An 18,078-nucleotide genomic window follows, 5' to 3' on the forward strand; every position below is an offset into this window, starting at 1 on the left:
ATTATTAAATATTTCTAGGCTGCAGCTAAACACCTGAAATTCCATCCTTTAGTAGTAATGTCTTGAAAGGCAAGACTCAAAGTTCCTGTTCCCCACATTCAGGGGGCATTGGTGTCTTTTTGCTGCTCAGCTTCTGTGACAAAACATAAATCATCAGACAAAGTTCCAGTTGTGGACAGTATTAATGATGCCTGTGCACAAATCTAGGGGTAAAGTGGTCATTTTTCATTTGGAAAAAATCCGATTAATTCAATTGCAGTTTACTATAATTTCTGTAATTAATATTTAAACTTCTGCAGACAAAGGTAAGCCATTTCAGTATTTACAGCTCTCTAGGATATGATGCCAGTTTTGTATTTCGTTTAATCCTGTTTCTCTTTGCAGTATATTTCCTATTAGTGCCCCTGGGCTCTTGCAGTTTTGTGTGGAGCTACTCATTTTTGTAGTCTTACATACTTAAAATAATGTGGAAGCTGACACCAATCAGACAATGGGATCCCTGATTTTCAGTTCCTGAAAGAACTTAAAAGTTGTCCAGTTTGAAATTATAAGAGTTGCTCTTAGAATTATGAAACTAGTTCCATAAATACATATTTTTATAATACAGGATGATACTTTAGATATAGAAGCTCAAGGGCTGATTCTGCTAAGTGCCCAACAGATCTTCTTTAAGTTGAAATAGTGAAGGAAATTAAGATAACAGGCAGTTTAGGGGACTAGACCTTTAATTTTTATTGTGTTTATGATCAGTTGCTTCTTTGTACTTTAAATGCACATATCCCTGATGTATGTAAAAGTGAGGTTTGTTCTGTGTTTGTGTGTTTGTCTCATGACAAGAGACGGTTTTGAGATGACAGTCCATGTTAAAAAATGATCCTTGCTGCAGAGCCAAACAGAAACTTTGCTGGTCATTTTAAATCACATCATTGGAAGGATGTTTTCCAAGCATCCTAAAAGCTTATCAATTATAAAGATAATGGAAACTAATAAAGAGCCTGTTATGCTTCAACCAACTTTGTTAACCCACAGTGTGTATCCAAGTCAAGTTCCTCCTGCTCCATCTCTCATATCTTGCACAATAAACAATTCTGTGAGCCCCTTTTTTCAAAGAGCAAGAGTATGATGAAAACTGCAGGGCATAATTTTATTTAAGTGAATATTTAGAACCTTGAGCCCACAATTGGGGAACTGAAGTAAAGAAACATTGTAAGTTGAAAGGACTACTCATGTTTGTTGGGTTTTTATAAACATTCCTATTTTCCAGCTTGAGTGAGGCGCAGAATAGAAATCCATCCGACATGGACGCTGCTGATGATCTCAGGAGACTCCATCAGGCTGAAAAAGAAAATTTGGAACTAACTTCTCGAGACAATCAACAAGTAAGGACATTGTTTGCTTTCTTTTACTCTTGAAATAAGTGTAATAAATTCCTTGAAAAAGTACTCTCAAGGGCTGAATCCAAAGCACAGTCACTAGCTGGGGAATAACAAGGAATTAGCACTATCCAGACCTCTCCTACCTGTCCATGGGAATTGTAAGCACCTCCACTGTAACTGCTAGTATTGAAGGGGGTGTGTGAGTAACTCGAGCATTTCACAAGAGCAGAACGGTGCAGGAGAATCTTGTGAGCCCTCAGCTTTCAAGTTCTCAATGGAAGAGAACATACTTGGTTGGTTGGTTGAAGTGTTTTAATCCAAATAATTCCAGGGATCCTTTTTACAGAATCTCCCCACAGTTCATGGGGCTATGGAAGCAGGGAAAAGTGGGTCATTGTGGGAGAAGCAGAAATCTCTTCTTTTGGTTACACACCCCAATAAGGAATGCATATGGAACAGTAAACTTAGTTTTTTGGCTGGATTTCACCCTGAACAGATGAAGGAGCACCCACAGCATCTGCGCCCTAACAAGCTGCTGAGAGCAGAGCTGTTATCTCTGACAGGAATAAGACTGCAGCAACACAGTTTAAACCAGGATATCAGCTGCCAGTCTGGCATTAGCAAGTGTGCAAAGTGTGCCAAGGAGCAACAGAGCTGAAACTGATTCCAGCTGGTGCTCTACTCGGTGCTCCCCTTTTCTTCTATGTGCTAGTGCAAAAGCTGGTATTCAAACCAAAGAAATGATTTCTGACATATTTTTTTACTACTGCTTCGTTCCAATCCTGGTTTGCTACAACACCCTCAGGGAAAACATTTGTAATGGGGCTGAATTATTTCGCAGTTCTCATTAATAAGTATGTTACTCCTTTGTAGATTCTGGGAAGAAACGGGTGTTTGCTTTCCCCCTTCTTGTGTTGAAAGAGTTTGATTTTGATTTGCTGGACCCAGTTTTTGACAGCAGATGCTACACTATCTTTCTTAGTCTGGACGAGATCCTTTTTCAAAGCATTTTCCATTCTTCATTTGTTTGCTTAATGTCATTCTGTTTGACAACTGGACATTATTGGATGAAAGTTCATCATGGTATGCAGTGAGTTACCAGGTGTCTGATAGTCTATCAGTGGATTGTTAAAGTCCCCTGATGCAGTGGAAGGATTCCCACTTCCAGGAGCCAGGTTAGGAAAATAGCTCAAAGTGCTCCCTAGGATCAGATTCCTTGGAAGCTTAGGGCGGCTCCTCCCGCTCTCAGCCCGGCGACCACCCCCAACAGAAGGAGTCCACACAAGCCTAGAGTCCACGAGGAGAAGCAAGTTTACTGGTGTGCACCGGCTAATAAAGGGTAGCATGGGACTTTCTAGAACTTGGACAGAGTAATGGGAGGAGACAGGGAGGAGCGACGCACCTCACTGGGTGACATGCAAATTAAGGGGAGGAGGAAAGAAGGAACCAATGGGAGAACAGGGTTTAAACATAACCATGTAAGGAAACTGCACCAAACTGAGACCAATCAGGAGTGGGCTGGTGGGAAAATGCCCTAGGGGTTTGTGGGAAGAAGAAACCTGGATAGGGATGACTAAGGGAAAATGACTGGGGTAGACATATTGGGGTGTATAACATTCAAACTGGGGAAACATCAATATAGGGTGTGAACTTGTTAGAATCCTTATAAATCTCTCGCAGAGCTTCCATATTCAGGGCGCCGGGTTCCTGGACTTCAGCGTCCTCGTCTATCCATCTCTTATAGTATTTTTGCCACTCTATAAACCCCAGGTCTCCTCCAACAATAGTCCACTATCCCAACGTGATTATTTTTTTAAGTTTTCCCTCTGAGATCCCAGAAGATGACAGTTTTATAACTTCTCTTTTCTTAAGGTCATGTAGTTTTGGAAGAACAGAGGGTATGTTTAAGGTAAATTAAATTAATCTAGGAATCAGATTAGACTGGATTAAAACCCCCTGAAAATATTTTAAATGTACATGAATGTGCAGTTGCAAGACTGTTTCAAATGCAAAGGGAATAAGATGGCAGCTGTGAATGCAATGCAAAATATCTTTTGAAAATGTTCTGTAGGTGTATTTCTGTAACATATTACACTATTTCAAAGGAGCATTGTTGAGAGTTTTCTGCAACAAATTTATTTTCTAGATGTCCTACTATGAAAAAGAGATAATTAAATTCTGTTTGGAAGTTAAAAGATGGGAAGCAATTTGGCCCACTCTGGAGCAGGAATTGTCACCTGGCAGCAAAGAGGCTCAGATGCAAATGCGCACTGCAGAAGAGGAGCTGTGTGTCACACAAAGGGAACTTGTGGAACTGCAAGGTAAGTTTCAAGAAAGCAAAGATGAATCAGAGGCTGTCAGCCCCAAGTCAGGAAAACAAGCAGGAACTTCAAGTTTTCCAGTTCCTGCTGTTTGTCTTGGATCTCCCATGTCTTACCCATCTGTACTTGTTAACCCGTAAGAGCTTACAAAACTCTTGCTGCTTCGTGTGAACTAAATAGAACCTGCCAAACCTGTCAACTCTTTTTCTGTCTTGCTCCTTACCTTCTGTTCTTCTGTCAGTGCTGTCTGTGTACAAACTTGTAATCAAGGTGTCTGTCTCTACATTCTGCTTCTCACTATGTCCAGCAGTTCTTCCTTTTTCATTTCAGGGAAAAAAATATTACTACTACTACTAGTACTACTACTACACGTCGAGTCCTGTGCAATTTTTCACACAATTTCCAACAACTTTTTTCCTAGGAGTTCTCATCATCCTGCTTTTTTCCCATCTTTTCAAATGCTTCTACCTTTTCATTGCTCATGTCTGCTTTCCTCTCATCATCTTTGGTTTTTCTTTTTCGATAGGTAATGTGTGTTGTGACAGTAGTATGTGGAAAGGAAAGTTTGTAGCTACCGACCTTTTTCCCTACTAGTTTTGCTTTCCGAAACTGAGATTTCTTTCTGTGCATGCTTCCTTTACTGCAGGCTTGCTTGCCAATATAGAAGGGAGTAGTAAGTGTGTAGTTTAAACTACTTTCAATCTCCTTTGGTGATTTACTTTCTGATTTGCAAAACTCATTTGCTGCTGCAGCAGGCCCAGCTGGCAGGTGTGTGGAAAGAGTGTGGGTCGGCAGGGCAGGCTGTGCAGGAGGAGAAATGTCAGGGTGTGCCCACAGATGGTCCTGGCCAGCTCCACAAGATCAAAACCTGCTGACCACTGTGCAACAAAGTGCCCAGAAGAGTGTGCACAGAGCCTGTCCAAAGGGTGGCAATGGCAAGAGGAAAAAGGAAAGAGCAGGAGATAGAAGCTGCCTGAGCAGTGAGTGCCCATGCTGGCACCAAGGGGCAGGGCCCAAAAGGGACTGCTGCTGCTGGAGGACGCACAGCACAGCAAGCCCAGTGTGCTGGGCTGCCTGTCAACTCCCTGAAGGGACTCAGCTGAGTTGTAGTGATGGGACTGGAGAAGAGAAAGGGGGCAGGAAAGGTTTAGCAAGGCAAGGGAGGGTTTTTTGAATGCATGTGTCTGTGTTTTCTCTTCCTTCCTTCCTTCCTTCCTTCCTTCCTTCCTTCCTTCCTTCCTTCCTTCCTTCCTTCCTTCCTTCCTTCCTTCCTTCCTTCCTTCCTTCCTTCCTTCCTTCCTTCCTTCCTTCCTTCCTTCCTTCCTTCCTTCCTTCCTTTCCTTCCTTTCCTTCCTTTCCTTCCTTTCCTTCCTTTCCTTCCTTCCTTTCCTTCCCTCCCTCCTCCCTCCTTCCCTTCCTCCCTCCCTCCCTTCCTCCCTTCCCTCCCCTCCCTCCCCTCCATTCCCTCCCTTCCTTATATCCTTCTCTTCCTTATTCCCTTCCTGCCTGCCTTTGGTTTTCCCACAGTCTCTTTTATGGGCCAGGTGTCTGTCCTTACTGTCACTTAGACTGCACTCAAATTGAAGGAATGCAGACTACAGAGGCCTCCCTTGAACAGGTTAACTCAACTTGGGATTCTTTTCCAAGAGGAGAACAGTTGCAATTTGGAAAATTCTCCAAAGCATCCCTCAGTCCTTGTGTCAAAGATGCTGTAGGAACACAAAAATGGCACTCTTTCTTTGCAGTGAAGGTGGTGCTCTCCAGTACTTGGAAGTGTTAGTGTTCCAGTGTGCCACACGATGTCCCAAGACACCAAAGAACTGATGAGCGTTACACCTTTTTTTCTAAATGTGACTTGCAGTGCTTCTTCTCTTTTTAAATCTCTTTTTCTCTTAACAGCATTCACTGAAAAGCAGCAGACAGTGGCAGAGGCTGAGCAATCATCTCACAGGACTCAACAGAGTTGGGAAGAAGACAAAAAATGTGCACAGGAGAAGGAAGATATCCACACAGTTCTGAAGAATAAAATTGTATTCCTTACCAAAGAAAAAAGTGAAGCAGAAAAGGCTCTTCAGGTATGTTGTGTTAAAAGCTTAGAAAGTCGCATGAGATGGTGGCAGGAACTTTTTTGGTGCAAAGTGTGTGGGGATTTGGGCTCTTTTAGGTTTGGGAAAAAAAATCTCCAAAATACTGCAGAATAGTTCTGAGGAATACATGCTCGTACTGGGCTCTCTTGGGGGTGCTTCGGACGCCGTCGGCAACAGGAGAAAAGGGGTTACATTTCCATAGTACGCGCAACAGCATCACCCTGTGGTTTGGCAGAGCATAATGTTCCTTCTCAGAGGCACTCCGGTTTTCCTCAGAATACTTGTGAAATTGTGCTGTTTACACACAAGGTTTGCTTTCTTGTTAGCATAAGAGCCGTGTTTGCCGTGAGCAGGCATGTGCAGGTGGCTGCTGGGGTGGCCTTACACGGCCACACCACATCTGCAAAGTTCAGAAATCCTGCGAGTCCTGCCGACTTGTTGGACAAGCTCGATGCACTCATGACAATGTTAGTCTGCTAATGGTAATTACATTCCCAGTAGAAAACATGTCCGAGTCTTGAATGGTTTAAGTATTTTACAGCACACTATGTGTTATTTACTTTGCTTTTCCCAGCTCACTTTTGTCTGTATGTGGAAGACAAACCTGAAGGGACAAATTTTTTGATATCTTTCCAGTGTGGAGAGAATGAAAGTTGTTTTCTATTTCTGTGAAAATGGTCAGAATTTTGTTTTGCACACTGATGGGAAAAAACCTGTTCCCTGGCTTGCTGTACAGACAGAGCTGGAGGATTCTCTTCAGCTTAGTCTGCAGGGATATGGACTATGGGAATTTTGTAGCAGTGACTCCACAAAGCTGCTGTGTTCAATAATGTTAGTAATTATCCCAACTTGTAGGTTGATTCAAATTCTGAGTGCAGAAATTGAGTTGAGGAGCAGCTCAGTTATTTCCTTGTATTGCAAACTTCATCATTCATTTTTTAAAAGTAATTCAGTTTCTAGACAAAAGAAAATCCTTTTCAAAGGAGCAGAAATTAAGATTATTTAGTCTGTGAGGCTGTTTCTAAAACGTCTGATTTTATTTGAAGTTCTAGCAATTAAATCCACACCAAAATAGAACTTCTAGCCCTATGGATCATTTCCACAAACACACTTAACTGTTTCCATCGAGCTGGGAAAGAGAGGAAGTTGGTGGAATGTACATTTTAGGGAAAGATTTCCTGTAGGGAAATGGCTGATTTTAGTGTTACCACAGCAGGTCACATTCACAGGGATTTTGGAGCCGAGACACGTTACCTGGTGGTGAGCAAAGACAGTGTCTGAGCTTGGGTAAACAGTTCCAATGACATGTGCTAATGTATTAGACTTTAACAACCTGTTCTGATTCAGGCTCCGTTCCCCTGCTGAGCTCTCTACTGCTAAACCTCGAAAAAGTAACTTTACCGCCTTATTAAAGAAGCACTGGGGGTTTTTTAGCATGGGAATGATACACTGTGGTAGAAATTGAGGGCTGTGCAGGAGGAACTCTGCAGCTCCAGTGACAGGCTGAGGGGCCAGCCCTTGGACCCCGAGTCCAGAGCTCACCGAGAGCAGCAGCTCATGAGAGAGCTTCAAGTCAGGCCTTGTGACCATTGCTGGCAGTCTCAGCAAGCACTGACACCCTGACCAATTTCATTTCTTGAGGGATGGAATCTGCTAGCCAGGCTTGGAATGCCACGTGCCAGATTAACAAAACATCCATCATCTCTTTCACATAAGAGGGAGTTTCACAGGTGGATGCTGCTTATCCTGTGAGTTTGAGTGAGACTGAGGTTTGAACAGCAGCTGGGAAAAGTTTTCTGTCATGTGAAAATACTGCTGCCAATGTGGAAATGTAGGGGCAGTATTCGTGCAGGATTTTTGGATTTTTCTTCTGAAGTGTGTTCAGCAATAAAACTTGTGGGATGAGGCAAAGGTTAAGCCTTTTGACAGACCTTCCTGTGCAGTAGGTTTGGTAAGCTCTGTGCTGTTTTGGACTTTTTCTTTGGTGGGCCTTTTGTGGAGGTCTGTTTCCAAAGTCTTTTCTTCAGCGGGTGTGTGAGATGATGCAAAATGTAAAATTATTAGAATGTCTGTTAATGTTTGTCTCACTTGAGTGCCTCTAGTCAAAATGCAGTCTCCCACACTTCCTGCTTAGTTTTCCTTTTTCAAATTCAGTGACTTCACTTGTATTTATACAATCTTCAATGTTTGTGTATTAAACGACTTCTAATATTAACTACTTTTTCTTGATCTCGGTGATGTCGCTTGAAGCCCAGAGTCACTTTGGGGTGCCTTTTTGTTTTCAATTTAGTCATCAGTCAAAGTGAAAAGATTTTTTGGATAGAAAACAGTACAGTTAAAATCACATGGGAATTTCCATTAGAGCAGTTCTGGAGTTCCTGCTGTTGCTGAAAGTATTTTTCCAAATGAAATCCTGTGTCCAAGCCTTTCTCTGGACATGTGTATGTGGTGATTGTCTTTGTGTTTGTTGAAACTTGAAAGGAATTTTTTCAACCTGGAGAAATTAAAGAAAGAAAAAGTTAATTAATACTATAGACCAATTCCTGAACTCTTTGGAGGCACTCCAAGTTTCCAAGGACATGCTTAGCATAGTCTTTTTTCTGCTTTCCTCAGTTTTGTAGGAATGGATAAGAAAGACGTAGCAGTTTAATCCCATTTTGGTTAAACTGTGTATGCATGTACAGGTTTATGCCCATCTGTAAAATGAGATGTAGTAACTAAGCAATGTATTCAGAATATTTACTAAAAGAGAACTTCCTGATAATTGGTAGACAAAAAACGTAACAGAATAGTTACAGGTGAAGGAACCCGGCAGTGAAAATCTAAACAAAACAAAAAAACCAAAACCAACCAACCAAACCAGAAAAAATCACAAACAAACCAACCAAACCATAACCCAATTCATGCTTTAAAACGTTACAGAGCTCAGAGATGTTTGTGGTAGGGAAACTGTGATTAGTTTAGAGCTGGAAAGCAATCTGTTCTTGGCACCTTAACCGGAAATCGGGTGCCAAAGCCGAGGTATTTTTGAGGAATTCTCTATCTCGTCCCTGAAATTGTACATGCTGTGTTGATACCCCATTGTGTTTTGGAACCCAGAGGCTGTGGTTGTGTTGCCTCAGGTGACAACCTTAGTGAAAAAGCAAAGTAGAAGGGAATAGATCAATTTTTTTAACTTGGCCTTTTTGCTTTCAGAGTCCAGCTGCAGTTTTTGTTATTAAAGGTGCTTCAAGAAGATAATGCTACATCCATTTCTTTAACTACATAGAAAAAGTTCTTTTATGTTTTTAGAGTTATTTCTTGGTATGAGTTCCAAAGTGAAAGTACTTCACATATGACAGTCTGATGTGTGGAGTCCCAATATACTGAATGAGGAGAGGAGAGTCATCTTTGTGTCTTGTTACGTCCCTCTGGATTTCAATACTTTCCAAATGTACTTCTAGGCGGCTACAGAGAGAAACAGAGAACTGGAAGAAGAGGCTGCAGCAGCGAGAGCAGCACAATTGGAATGCAAACACACTGCAGAGATGATGCAGGTAAACATTTTATTTAATATTTTCTAGAAGTTTACAGCAAAACTGTTGGAGTTGTAAAGGCCCAATCTTCCAAAAACATTAAGATCACTTCCTTGCTTCAGTGAAAACTCTGAATAGACTTTTGCAATGAGTGTCAGAATTTTAATATGTCAAAGGAGAGAATAGAAGAGTATCTTCTTTTCAGGCAACTTTAAAGTTACTACAATGGGTGAAAAAAAAAGTCACATTCATAAGATTGAGAATTCCCAGTAGCATTTACACTGTGAGGGGAAAAGAAATGTTTTCCAATAGCTGGAGTGAACGGGCAAAATGAGTCAGTTATTTTCTTATTCTTATGCCCTTCTGGATGTATGGGCACTGAAATTGTTGAAGTAATGGTTAAAGAGGTAGAAATTATTTAATAGTCTTAATTTCCTCCCTACTTTTGCAGCCTACAAATGAACTGGAAGGGGAACGCTCCTTCAAGTTACGGATTTCTCTTTGGGGGATGAATAACTGGCAAGGTTTTCTTCCTTGGTTAACTGCATGAACAAGCTCCATGTGTGCTTTGTTCTGAGCGGAAGTGGAGCCTTTATTGTTAATTCCACACTTTCATGAGTCCACTTCAAAATTAGAATTCCCCTGGAAGATTTCTGTAGTATTAATAACTGAAAACGGGAAGATGCAGACACCACCAAAGGAGAACAACAGCTGCCTTTGGTCAGCAGAGCTCTTGATCTCTGCTTAGAACTGTATGCATTACTGCATTTTTGCAGGTGTTCTATGCTTTCTCAATGTGTCCTTCCATGGAGAAATTATGGAATGTTCTTAGCTGTAAAGCAGAACAGAGCAGACAACATCACTGAAGACCTTGATAGCTTTTCCTAATTTGCTTTCATTGCTTTCTTACCACTTGGTAGCTACGAATTCAAGAACTTGAAGATGCTTTGAAGGCCGAGAAAGGCAGCCCAGCAGAAGCTCTTTCAGTGCCCAAAGATATCAGGAGAGATTTCAGAGAGTCAGAGAGTGCACAGGAGAGAGAAAAGGATGTGTAAGTTTCCCTTGAAAGCCATTGTCAAATGGCAGTAGACAGCTGGAGTACCACTCCTAGTTTCCATTCCCTGTAATTTCATGCAGCAGAAAAGAAAACAATGGAATGCAATTTGCCAAAGCAAGGCAAGAGTTCAGAACCTGACCATCCAACAACAGGTCCATAGCAGTAACCATGGGTATTGTGCATAGGTAGAAATAGTAAGTGATCTGTTACATGTTATTTGCCAAAGCTAAAACATTGAAACTAATTATGGTGGGGTCCGGTCTCTTGTGATGTTTGGGAGGAGTGTAGGAAAACATACCTGAGAGGTTTAGAAGAGATGGGTTTTCTATAGCCGCTTGTATTATTGTGAAAACCATGTTCTCCACTTCAGTCAGCTAGATGAATCTCTAAGGCTCCTGTCAGGAACTTGCCAATCATTTACAGTGGATAATCTTTGTTTTCCCCTTTTCAATGATTGTAGATATCTTTAATTGGTAAAAAAAATCAGAAAAAGGGGTCCGGTGTTAGAGAGCAGATGAAATAACATGGGATACCTTTCCTGTCCAGCCCAATCTGCTGTGTCTGTGGCAACAGGAGTTTTGGGACTTGGGTGGATGTAGGATGCACAGCACTGAGTCTTCTTCCTTGGCTGAATCAATTCTATACTGGGGTGAGAAAAAGTCACAAAGGAGAACGGTGTTGGAAGACAGAGAACTGAGAAATAGGTGAAATAAAGGATAGTCACTGGGGAAATTTGGGGGAAGAGGAGGTTTAAGAACACTAAAAGGAGGTGATGCACAGTGGGGGCATGAGAGGAGACTCGAGGTAGTAGAACAGGCTAGAAAAGACAGACTTGGCCTCTCTTTCAGTCTAGGATTCTATGGGTCTGTAAACATAGGTATTTATGTTGACTTATGCACACAAGGAGTAGTGGAGAACCCGAGAAACTGGTTTTCCTCCAAGGAAGGAAGTTTGTGGCCTGCAAGAGTTATTCCAGATTCATGATTATGGAGGAAAGAATTTTCATGCTAAAAAGTGGTGAAAATGTTTGAAATACATTATGGCAGTGATCTAAGGTGATGCCTCAGGAAGAATTCGGTCTTCCCAGCTGGGAAACTTAATTAGCGTGTTTCAAGATTTTCTGTGGCAATCAAATAACATCAGTTAGTTGAACTGTAGTCTCCTCGGACTGCCTGGTGATTTTTACTTTCAGCATGAGTTCCATGGCACCAACACAGGCAACACTGAATTAATACCAATGATTTGATTTTCCTTGAACTGGAGAAGGCCTGTACCATTGATTTGACATTTTATTAGGGTTTTGTTGTTTTGTTTTAAGAAAGTTACTTTGTGTTCTAAACAACTTTGTTTGGAACAATGATTGTTGGATCCAGAGTTTTCTGTAACAACCTACTCTGCACCATATGAGCGTTTTTTATGTGTGCATATTTTTCCCCCTCTTTCTGGCAAGTTTCCATATTTGTTTTTCCCAGAAAATAGGGAAAAATTCCTACTACAATTAGGCTCTTTCTCTTCCCTTCATTCTTAAAAGTTTTCTTGGACTAATGTTCTTCCAGTGTTTGTTCCTGCATTGTTTTTTCCCTTCTTCCAAGGTTTAATATTCCAAGGTTCATCTTTCTGTTTCAGGTTGGACCAGCCAAATTCAGCATCCTCAAGTTCTATGTCTTTTTGACTAATGCTTGTTGATAGAGCAGTTTTCAGTCTAGAAAAATTTCTTCTCTCTTGTCAATGTGGCTGTCACAGGATGGCTTTCTGTAATGAGTCAGGGTGCTGTCAGTGTAGCTGTGTTCTGAGAGACAAGGGATGATAGGAGAGATAAAAGGATAGCAGCATTTTTAATGGTAGCTAAAACATCTGTTTAGGAATTTTCCAGACCATTAGAACCTTACAAGTTTGACCAGAAGATCTCATTTTTCATTTTTAGAACAGTACTGTCAGTTAAAACTTGTGAAAATCCACAAGAAGGAATCTTCCAGCTAAGTCTCTGAGAGACTAGTTTTGGATAAGAAAAGAATTTATGCCTACTTAAAGCATCCGTTCTGTCTCTTAATTAGATCTGAGAATAGGTTTTGTCTCACATACAAACACTGCTTTTCACTTCTTGCAATCATCTGTTGATTGAGGAAATTACTCCTGGCAGCTTCTGCCAGTTGAGGTTTTGAAGTCCAATTATCTTCTGGGATTTTGTGGAATGCAGACCTTTCCATGGAAGTTAACACAGTTGAAGCATTGGTGGCTTTGTTTGAGGGAACAGAAGCAGCTTATCCTGAGTTTTCTTAGTCCAGACACCCAAGTGTCCAGAGCACAACCAGGACAGGTGGTGAAGATCAAGCTTTTTCTGAGATGGACACGAGTATCCTGAGTTTCCTTGAGGGAATTCTGTGGGGTACTGCCTCATCTGCTTCCTGTGCCCTTTTCCTTCTTTGCAACATACAAGGATCAGTAACCTTGGGGAATGTCATTTTCGTTGAGTTTGATGACCTTGTCTGTGCCTGCTTTTGATAAGTTGGCTACTTTGTGTAGGAGCTGGTCCATGTGTCCTATTTCTTAGATGTAATTTAGAGGCCATATGCAATGAATCAATTGAATTCTTGACTGGAAATTACGCCAAGGCTTGGTAACTGAGAAGAACAGAACCACTTCATGAAAAGTCTTTCTTAGAGGAAATGTATGTTTCTTGATTTAAAGAAAAAAGGCAAACAACTTCAGAAGCCACACAATGTGCTATTGTGACATGTGCCGTAGCCATTGGCTATCTTTTAAAAGTATACAGTATACTTGACAGAAGGAATTTTGATAAAAATGTTTGAATGTGGAAACTTTCCAGATTCCCAAGAGAGCATTTCCCATCAAGCAAGCAAGTGAAGGAAGTGCCTGAGGAAAAGAAGAACATCTTGGACCTCTCTGGGAGACAAGACCTTGCCAGAGACAGCTCCAGGGTGTTACTGGAGGAAGGTTCAATGGTAAGACAAAAGGCCTGGGGCACTTTCTGTTTAAGCTTTTTGAAATATACTGTGAAAATAATCTGCATTTGCTGTGCTGAGCTGTGGAAAAACCCTGCCTCTGGGATTTTACTTCTATTCCCTTTTTTTTTCAAAGATGAGTAAATACAGCTGATATCTTGGAGAACCTCACTGGAGAATGTATTTTAAGTGATAGGGCACATATTTAACTGAGGAGTTATTTGTGAGAAGGACTTATTTTAAAAGTGTGAATAGGAGTAAATTGTGTTTGCATCCCTAATGAAAAAGGTATTTTGTAGATATGGATGACAATTTCTTGTGTCTTTCTACCCAAATTTTTTTGTCAAGATTTGTTTAGCTCCTTGTAGACTTCTTTATTTCTATTGCACATAACTTTTTGGCTTTAGTGCAAGCATTTGGTTGTAAAAAAAGGCTTGATATGTGCTTGTTTTAAGTGGCAAAGCAGAGGGTTCCTTCCTCCTCCCCCTCCAGAAAATCTTCTCTTCTGTCACTGTGTGGCAGCATTTGCAATGTTTCTATGCTTAACAGTGTAAAGGTTTTTTGGGAATGACATGGAAATGTCTCCCCTTCTCTCTCTTGGAGCTCTGAGTGTGGAAGGGATGTGTGGTCTGTTCCCTGCTGCTGGCAGGCATTGGAAATATCAGGGAGCAGGAGCAGAGACCTGCATCAGAAGGGCTTCACATTGTTCAGTCGATGGAGTTATTTCCTGCATTGTCTTAATGGTATGCACTGCTCAGGCCCATTGGGAATTAACAAAGCGAGGAAACATAAAATCAAAATCCCCTTTGACTTCTGGGAGAATAACAGCTTCTCCCAGGCAAACATTCATGTGTTAAAAGACCTAGACTTAGTTAACTTGAAGAAGTCATTTGATCAGGCACAAAAGGTGTACAAAGAGATAAAAGCCACTGTCTGCCCTAACTACAGACACCAATTATTGTTATTCATGGCTACAAAACACAATGCCAAGCTGTTCTACAAAAGACTTAGCCTTTGCCAGCTACTGATGTGATAGGAGTTTTCCTTGGTCTTGAGTGTTCCAGTTTTTTCTGGAGAGTTTTATTAGTAGCCCCCTAGGAGATTAGATACTTATTCCTTGGATGCCTTTGTATTTTTTGTGAAGACTTTTTTGTATTTTTAGAGAAGCAGGAGTGCCTGAACGGGATCTTGTTTACTTAGTTTGGACAGTGTTTATTCTTCTTCCCCAAGGCTGGCCTTCACTATAGCCATGCTAGCTAAAATGATGTGAAAATATCAGTGTGTTCTCTTTCCTTCATCAGTTAAATCCCACAGGCCATGTCTCATTCATTTACTTTGATTAATTTGTAGACAATTTTCTATGTGCAGATGTTGAGAGTGGGTACGGATTGAACATCCGTGGGAGTGTTAAGATGGATGAATGAATTGCATCTACTGATGGCATGGAGGGTTTTATCTGTGTCAGGTCATGTTTGTCATCCCTGCACGACTGGCCTTTATTTCTATACTTTATTTATAGACTATGTCTAATTAGACAATTGTTGTAAAACCTCTTCTTTCTTTCTGGCTTCAATATGTATGAGTGCAAATACTAACAAGGAATTGAGGAACTTTATAAAGGTTTGAGAATGAGCTTTGTGGGCCTTGTTTTCAGCTGCGTGCTGCTTCCATGACTACACATGTGGTGGATCACTTTTGCTTCTAACATTGCTCAGGTAGAATTCTGGTTCATTTAGTTCATACAATTAATTTTTCTTTTTCCTTGAAGGGGGAGATGTGCATCCTCCGTAGCTTATGCCAGCGTTTGGTAGAAAGGTGTGCGCTTCCAAGGCAGCCCGAAGGAGCCATTGAGAGTTTATCTCAGGCACAGCTTTGTGCAATCCTGTATGACGCTATTGATGCCCTGGTCTTGGACTTCAGCAGTGCTCAAGATAAGGTACGTGCCCTTAGGCACCAGCTACCTCTTTTCAAGTCAGTGACATTTGTCCACGTTGCAGTCTTTTTTAAAACAGCTGATATTTGTCTTCTTTCCAAACGAATTTGCACGTTAATAATTGAGTACCATTAATTATGGCTTGTCTGCAGCTCAGTTTGATGATTGACGTCTGTAGGAAGTCTCTAAGCTCCACTTTCTGTGCAGGACATTCGAGCAGCACTATCTGATATTAGTCCGATAATTAAGATATTATTATAATTATTATATCCTCTGTTATATTATAAATAGTAATGAATAATTATTACACTGAAGTAAGAAAAAATAACCTTACTGATGAAGCAATTCAAGGAATGTAATAATTTACAGCCATAGAGCAAGTTTTTATTTCCCCATCGCTCCAAGCAAAATACGCTTACGCCAGGAATACCATCTTGAAATTCTGTGTTTATGATTTGGAGGTACTATTTTAAAGAATGCCAGTGGGGGGGGGGGGTGTCTAATCGTAACTTTTGCATGATGACATTTGTAACGCAAAACACCATAGGAAATACCTATTTTTATAAATCATACCCACGTTTCTTTGAGAGAGAATCTGTACTTTTCTGAGCGATTTTAATGTGAGTAATCTTACATGGCCTTTCTGCCTAGAAATGCCTGCGGTTTTAGGACTTCCTTTAAAAAGCCAACTGGCTTCAGAGACTCATATATGCCACTCTTCACGGTTTCAGTTTGTGTTCTGGTTCCGTCAATGAGGCCAATCCTGCAGTCGAGTCCCAAGACTTGTCTGCCCGGATAGTTAGTTCCATATGCATAGAAGGGAAAAGTCCTTTCAGCCATTTCTGCTCTTCTGGAATTGTGACCACTCCTCTGGCCAGAGTGAGGGACAGAGTGTGGTTACACTGAACAGTTTTAAATCTGCCCCTCATTTAATAAATACACCAAGCAGCCAGTGAAAATTACTAAGGAGGTGTCATCTAAAATCTGGATTATGCAGATGTGATGTACATTTCTATTTCCCTTTTGCAGCAGAGGAGTAAAGGGAAGGGAGTGAATATTGTAGGCAGTGTTTGTAGGGCTGGTGTCTTACTGTTTCTTGCTTCCTAATGCTGTTCTTATGTACGTAGCAGCCATTCTGGCATTTTGGGCTGTGTTGTCACCTGTGCTCTATGGGCTTTCTGGACAACTCACCGCAGTTCTGTATGATGTGTCTGGAAAGTGTCATGCTGATATTTTGTAATCACAAAGTGAAAGTGCATTTAAAGCAATCTAAAATGACCCCCGTTATTCTCCAATCACTTTTCACTCTCTTTACAGTTGTATTCTTGAAACCTGTTTCAATTAAAAATGTTGTGAAAAGAGGAAATAGATATGCCTTGTTATTTGAGGCTTACTGCAACTTACTTCACCCAAAGAATGCTGTATTTGACACAGATTTGGGAACTGGAAGTCTTAGCACACAGAAAAATCTATTTCTGGAGCTTTATGTTCCGGAGTCTTCCTTAAGTTTTCTTCTTGCTTACACTTACTTTCTTTCTGCTATGCAGAGCAATGTTCTTTCTGAAATTGGAGCATGTAATTGCCCATTGTTTGGTCACCTCGTGAATCTCTATTGTGGGCAACCAGGTGCTGTTGGACCTCCTCTGGTCTGTCACAGTACCAGTGATCGTTGTCAGGAGTCCGTTTGTAGTTGAAGATTGTGGAAATTTTCTTCGCCCTTCTGATTTGGTTTCACATATCTGATTCTCCAACTGTTTACCAGAATAGACACTTTCATCATCACTACTAACAATTTTTCTGACTTTAATGTCTTATTTGAATGTGAGAAGATGATTTTCTTTTAGCTTCTGTCTAGGTAGAAATTGTCAAGTTAACACATTTTTTCTGGTTTTGTTTGTTTGGATCTTTTAGCTCATATTACTGGAACAGGAAGCAAAGAAAACTACGGAAAACATACGTGCCCTTGAAGAAGATCAGCAGAAACTTGCCCATGAAAATGCTTCCCTGAGAAATGAACTAACAAATGCTGAGAAGGAGTGTTCACCTCTCCTGGCAGCCTGTTCACTGTTGTCAGGTGCCCTGTGTCATCTCTATGGCCAACTGTGTGCTATGTCTTCCCAAAAAAACCTTCTTCAGGATCAGGTCAACAGGAATCTATTACTCAGCCAGAAGATTAGGATTCTACTTGATGATCTGCCTGCTGAGGAGGAAAACAATCAAGATGCAGGCAGACTACGACAAAGAAGAGCCAAAGCCCTGGTTTATGTGTTCCGAAGAGCTGCGATTGTGGTTTTGGCAGCCAACAGACTAAGAGCTGTAGCCCGGTGCTCTACTTCCCTTTTTACCTGGACAAGTGGCTTAGAAGAAGGCACTGCAATTCAAGTTTGTGTGGGAGAATCCGAAGGCAGGCGGAACGTGTCACGTAAGCTCCTCGTTTCCTTCTTTTGATAAGCGTTCTGTCTAATTCCATGCTTGGTGAATAAGCAAGAGCAATGTTATTATTACTGGAATGTAGAGACATATTAAATGAATCTTGACAAATGTAATTTCTGGATTTATGATTTTTAGGTTTCTTGAGAAATGTACTTTCCCCTAAAAGGAAATGCTTAGTCTGTTAAGCCTTGCAAGTCAAGTTGCAACTACACACGTGAACTCACACTGTTTATGTCCTTGATATCTGTGATAAGGATTTCAGAACTAGGTGCTACTGCATTTTCTCTGTCGGAAATGCCCTGTAATGTTCCTAGGGGACTAACCATCAACATATCTTTTGGAAAGATATTTCCTCTTATTTTAATAATCATTTTCAAATCTTTAATTCCTACC

The 18,078-nt window shown here is 41.0% G+C and overlaps 1 protein-coding gene across 1 annotated transcript in view; it reads left to right on the top strand.

Annotated features, from left to right (window-relative positions):
* LOC139685052 (serine/threonine-protein kinase Pak-like) overlaps positions 1-17,190 on the top strand; it is a 28,109-nt gene extending 10,919 nt beyond the window's left edge. Inside the window, exons 11-18 of the mRNA XM_071581569.1 lie at positions 1,265-1,379; positions 3,057-3,119; positions 3,523-3,697; positions 5,597-5,772; positions 9,228-9,320; positions 13,184-13,319; positions 15,088-15,255; positions 17,164-17,190. Of these exons, the coding sequence (XP_071437670.1) occupies positions 1,265-1,379; positions 3,057-3,119; positions 3,523-3,697; positions 5,597-5,772; positions 9,228-9,320; positions 13,184-13,234 (673 nt within the window). The 3' untranslated portion in view covers positions 13,235-13,319; positions 15,088-15,255; positions 17,164-17,190. The remainder of the gene's footprint in view (positions 1-1,264; positions 1,380-3,056; positions 3,120-3,522; positions 3,698-5,596; positions 5,773-9,227; positions 9,321-13,183; positions 13,320-15,087; positions 15,256-17,163) is intronic.
* The last annotated feature ends 888 nt before the right edge of the window (positions 17,191-18,078 follow it).

The sequence above is a fragment of the Pithys albifrons genome, chromosome Z, assembly GCF_047495875.1.
Source record: "Pithys albifrons albifrons isolate INPA30051 chromosome Z, PitAlb_v1, whole genome shotgun sequence".
NCBI lineage: Eukaryota > Metazoa > Chordata > Aves > Passeriformes > Thamnophilidae > Pithys > Pithys albifrons.